General features: G+C 36.7%; 1 protein-coding gene across 1 annotated transcript; it reads left to right on the forward strand.

The window, feature by feature from the left end:
* Positions 1–2,375: 2,375 nt before the first annotated feature.
* Pth (parathyroid hormone) lies at positions 2,376–5,030 on the forward strand. Its single transcript, XM_059259697.1, has 3 exons — positions 2,376–2,466; positions 4,563–4,653; positions 4,769–5,030. Exons 1-3 carry the CDS (start codon positions 2,376–2,378, stop codon positions 5,028–5,030), a joined length of 444 nt encoding a protein of 147 aa, XP_059115680.1.
* The last annotated feature ends 962 nt before the right edge of the window (positions 5,031–5,992 follow it).

Raw genomic sequence — 5,992 nt, forward strand, 5'->3', positions numbered from 1 at the left:
ATAGTTGTTTTCACTGTACCTAGGGTAAACATCAGAATGAATAGTTGTTTTCCAGAAGTACTTAGACCTTGAAGAAATCATTGTGAAAGACAGTGATTGTTTTCTGTTATCTATATAACAGAAGGTGGTTTACAGCCTGTCTTAGGGTTTCTATTGCTGCAATGAAACATCATGACCAAAAAAGCAAGTTGGGGAGGAAAGGGTTTATTTGGCTTACACTTCAGTATTGCTATTCATCACTGAAGGAAGTCAGGACAGCAACTTATACAAGGCAGGATCCTGGGGGCAGGAGCTGAAGCAGAGGCCATGGAGGGGAGCTGCTTACTGGCTTGCTTTTGCTTCCCCTGGCTTGCTCAGCCCACCTTCTTATAGAACTCAGGACCAACAGCCCAGGGATGGCACCACCCACCATGGGCTGTGCCCTCCCCCATTGATCACTAATTAAGAAAATGCCTTACAGCTGGATCTCATTGAGGGATTTCCTCAACTGAGGCTACTTCCTCTGATGACTCTAGCTTGTGTCAAGTTGACACACAAAACCAGCCAGTACAACTGACCCCTTGTCAACTTGACAAACAAACCCATCACTATTAAGTCACATCCCTTCCTTTCTTTTTCATCTCCAAGATCTCACATTAAAATCATAAACAATTTTAAAAGTTCCCAGTCTTTACTAATCCAAACACATTAAAATTTAGTCTCTTTTAAAATATCTAAACTTTTTTAAAAGTTCAAGTCTTTCAGCTGTGGGCTCCATTAAAAAATTAAAATTAAATACGTTCTTCAAGAGGGAAGAACCAGGGCAGTGTTACAATCTGAACCAAGCAAAACCAAACTCCAACAGTATAAATAACTCAATGTCCAATTACCTGGGATTCACTCATGATCACTCTTCTGGACTCCTCCACAGGCTTGGGTCACTTTTCCAGCTCTGCCCTCTGCAGCACACAGTTTATCTTCTAGGATCCGGCTGGCTCCACTCCACTGCTGCTACTAGTTCCATCCATTTGCCTACAAATTTCATGATGTCATTTTTTTAACAGCTGAGTATTATGTACATGTATATCATTTTATTTATCCATTCTTCAGTCTAGGGACATTTGGGTTGTTTCCAGTTTGTTTATTGTGAATAATGGTGCTACAAACATAGTTGAATAAGTGTCTTTGTGGTAGGATGAAGCATCCTTTGGTTATATGCCCAAGAGTGGTATAGCTGGGTTTTGAGGTAGACTGATTCTCCATTTTCTGAGAAACCATCATATTGATTTCCAAAGTGGCTGTACAAGTTTGCACTCCTATGAGCAGTGGAGGAGTGTTCCCCTTGCTCCACATCCTCACCAGCAGAAGCTGTCACTTGTGGTTTTTATCTTAATCATTCTGACAGGTGTAAGATGGAATCTCTAAGTAGTTTTGATTTGCATTTTCCTGATGGCTAAGGATGTTGAACGTTTCTTTATGTGTTTCTCAGCTATTTGAGATTTCTCTGTTGAGAATTCTATTTAGATCCATACCCCATTTTTTAATTGAATTATTTGGTTTGTTGATATCTAGTTTCTTGAGTTCTTTATATATTTTGCATATTAGCCCTCTATTGGATGTGGAGTAGGTGAAAATCTTTTCCTATTCTGTAGGCTGCTATTTTGTCCTATTGACGGTATCCTTTGCCTTACAAAAGCTTTTCAGTTTCCTGGGGTCCCATTTATTAATTGTTGATCTTAGTACCTGTACTATTGATGGTTGGATTTTATATGGGTTCTGGGAATAAAACTCAGGTCCTCACACTTGCACTTTATTCAATGAGCCATCCATCCATCTTCTTAGCCATATATATATATATATATATATATATATATATATATATGTATTAGACATAAAGTATATTTTTGGAAAGCTAATCAAAGGTGATATAAATTAGTTGGAAATGGCTTGTAAAAAAAGCATGCTATGTGATTTCTTAAGACAAATGTATTTATTTATAATGTGGCTATAACAAATAACAAGTATTTAGGCTTTACTTTTAAAAACTGGAATAACTTTATCATAAATGCTTGGAATAAAAACTTTGTAAGTGGCAAGGCCTGGTGGCAAATGTCTTTAATCCCAGTACTCATGAAACAGAGGCAGGTAGATCTAGGTAAGTTTGAGGCCAGACTGGTCTACATATTGAGTTCCAGGCCAGCCAGGGTTACATAGTGAGACTATCTGAAACATTTTTTAAAAATATATAAACTCAGTATCATCAATCATGTCAGAATTTTCTACATGGTGTACTTAGTATTTGCTGCAACTCCTTTTGTAGGTCCTTTATCCAGCACCTTGCTCTTTTTCTTCTATTATCTAATTATCTGAAACTTTAGAGGAGCGGGTACCACCCAATGAGGGTATGTGACTGCTCTGGTCCTATGGTTGAGATCCAGAGAACTGGGAGTGACATCATCTTGTACAATAAAATGCTCCTCTTGATGAGCAAAAGGCCTACATAAGAAATGCAGATTTGAGGAGCTGCAGTCCAGTTCAACCACTGTCACATTCACTCCAGCTTAACACAGCATCAGTTGGTGGCTGTCCTGAAGGATCTTCTCTGAAGTCATTGTATGGTAAGGAATCTCTCAATTGCCCTTTTAGATTCTGTGAGATTTAGATAATTGAACAAGTTTTTTAATACAGACCATTTTCTACCAGTATTATGCCATTTTTTTTATTGTAAAATGTTAAGGGGAGGTGAGTTTTGCTAATATAAAATGTAGCAATAAAATAAATTTATGGTAAGAAAGTCATGAATCATCTATTTTTATGATGAAAGCTTCTTGGAATACCTTTTCTAAAAGCCACCTGAAAGTATAGAAAATTGATGAACATTAGCATGATACTCTTCAAAAATTTGGAATAACAATAGGCTGGTGGAGAGACAATAATCCTGATGTAAAAAGTCAACAATAATTTATCATGTGTAGCATATGTTTATTTTCCTGTAGGGTATCCTTATCTATATTTTAAATTTTATGGCTTCTAAGGAGCTTAGCCTGCATACTAAGGTTGCAAATTTTTCCTTTCACTGTTGAATATTCATTTCTCTTATACAAAGAACAGCATTTTCTTTAAAACATCTTTAAAACTGTGCAGGCATTTAAGGATGCTTTATGGTCATTTGAGCTCTTTTCATGGCATTCCTCTATAAGAAGTCCATCTTCCTCAAAAGAACAAGAAATAAAGCAGAGATGTCACTAGGTCACCTGAACTGATAGGACTAGACATCAATGCTCCTGTCCACCAGCTACAGTGTTGTGTCTGACTGAGCCCAGATTTTCCTTGGTTACTCCACCAACAACTTAGAGTGTGCAGTGAAGAGAAATATTGCAGGCTATAAAGTTTTCTTATGCTACTTTTAAGGATGCAGTTTCTTTTTTTTTAAATTCCTACTGTGTGTGGGTCACTTAAAAAGTAGAATAGTTACTGTTTTTTAAAAGTGCTACTATAATAATAATGTCTGCAACTGTGGACCTACAGATTAAGCCAAAAAATATGCATATTGATTTATGAGGAAGAAGAAAGAACTAGAAATTATACTAAACCATAGCTGTTAAGTTGAAGTCATAAGATGCAGACATTCATTCAAAGGTCCAAGAATAATATAGAAGAAATTGATTTTTAAAAGCTTTGACACATACTTTTATGTGTGTATTACCATACACATGTGAATATGTGCATGCATGTGAAGGCCAGAGGTCAGTGTTGGATGTCTTCCTCTATCATTCTCCACCTATTGTTTTTGAAACTTTCCCAATGCTAGAATTACAGGTGCACTGGTGCTGTGCCCAACATGTTTACATGGGTACTGGGGTCTGAAATTAGGTCCATGCTTATACAGCCAGCACTTTACTAACCGAGGCATCCTCCTAGCCATGACACATTGTTTTCATTGTAAGGGGTGTGTACATTATTAATACAGTAAAGATATCAAAATTAAACCTTATAGTTTGACATGGTGGTGAATGCCTGAAACCTCAATGTGCTAGGGACCAAGGCAGGAGGCTCATAACTTCAAGCTCAGCTTGGGCTACATAGCATGATCTTATCTCAAAAATAAAAATAAAACCCTACAAATTTAGTATTTATGGTTATTATGATAGCATCTGAAAATAAGCTTAATCATGAAGACAGTGTTTGCTCACTAAACAGTTATAATTTACCTAATTAATAGATTAGTGAATTTTAAGCCTATTATAAACACTTAGGCATAGCCAACATAAATATGGGAAGAAATGATAAAAATGTTCTTCATTCATCATGTGTTTTAAATTTCATGTTAAAATTTGTACAAGAAATTCAGAAAGCTACCTAAGAAAGCCATGTATCCAATTTCTCTAAGTTAGGTGTACATGTTATTTTACTAATGTATCTGTTATATAGAGACTAATTCCAAAGACTCATGAAAAACAACTCAATTGATCACTATGACGTCAGCTAACTGCTGATTGCTTAGGTGGCTACGAACAATAACTACTAGGACTTTAGAACACTGATGGTATCTTAAACTATCTCAATGTTGTTTCTCCTTTTAGTAAAGATGATGTCTGAAAAAGCCATGGCTAAATTAATGATCATCATGCTGGCAGTTTGTCTTCTCACCCAAACAGATGGGAAACCTGTTAAGTAAGTGCTGCAGCCCATTCTGCACTGGGAAGATGTGGACTTGAGGTTTTGTGATAGGTTTTTATGATGTGGACATGGAGCTAATGGAGTGGCTCTTTCTTTCTGTTCTTCCTAGGAAGAGAGCTGTCAGTGAAATACAGCTTATGCACAACCTGGGCAAACATCTGGCCTCTATGGAGAGGATGCAATGGCTGAGAAAGAAGCTGCAAGATGTACACAATTTTGTTAGCCTTGGAGTTCAAATGGCAGCCAGAGAAGGTGGTTACCAGAGGCCCACCAAGAAGGAGGAAAATGTCCTTGTTGATGGCAATCCAAAAAGTCTCGGAGAGGGAGACAAAGCTGATGTGGATGTATTAGTTAAGGCTAAACCTCATTAAATGCTGATCTACTAGAGAGTAAGGGGCAACATTATATGCTGCTACCTTCTCAAGCTCTGTGAAGATCACCAATGCTAATACTTCTACTGTAATGAAAATTCAGAATTTTTTTGATTCTATCTTTGCTCATTTAAGGTCTCTTTCAATGATTCCATTTCAATATGTTCTTCTTTTTAAAACATGTTACTGCAGAACTTATAAAAGAATAACTTACACATTTCCACTTCTCTCCTTAAATAAAAAATAAAACTTTCATGATCATGAATCAAATTAGTAGTGTTTCTTACTTGTTAAAACTATTTCTCAGGTCTGGAGGCTGGCTCCTAAGTTAAAAGTGCATACTGCTCCATCACATGACTTGAGTTGGTTCCCAGGCCCTGCATCAGGTGGCTCACAATCACCTGTAAGTCCAATTCCAGGAGGATTCAATGCCCTTGGCCTCTGCATGAACCTACACTCATATGCACATACATATAATTTAAAATAACAAAAAATCTAAATAAATCCCAAGTCTCTTGTCATGACATATACCCAAATGGTTTTATTAACATGAATTTGTAAAATAACACAAGAAAAAAATGTCCTTAACTCATTTACCTCAGTTCTGTATTTTGAACATTGCCTATTTTTAATTCCAGAGCACTAGGTCCCCAAATACACACTATCTGGGTATTGCTCTCCCCTTCTTTTTAGGAAACCCAATGAAATACTTAGGAAATGGGGTAGAAAGTGGTCTAAGACTTGACTACAAAGCATTTGACATTACATAAACTCAGCGTATATCTATACTCTGAACTCCAAACTGCAAAGAATAGAAATACAGGGTTTATCCATTATTTACCAATCCTTATTTAGTGTCCATTATGGGTATATACCCATTTGTCTTGTATTGTACAGACATGGTTCTTGTCTCCATAGAGCCCCCAAATTTAAGCATTAATTCATAACTTTGAGGAGTTCTA

The sequence above is a fragment of the Peromyscus eremicus genome, chromosome 1 (genome assembly GCF_949786415.1).
Source record: "Peromyscus eremicus chromosome 1, PerEre_H2_v1, whole genome shotgun sequence".
Taxonomy (NCBI): domain Eukaryota; kingdom Metazoa; phylum Chordata; class Mammalia; order Rodentia; family Cricetidae; genus Peromyscus; species Peromyscus eremicus.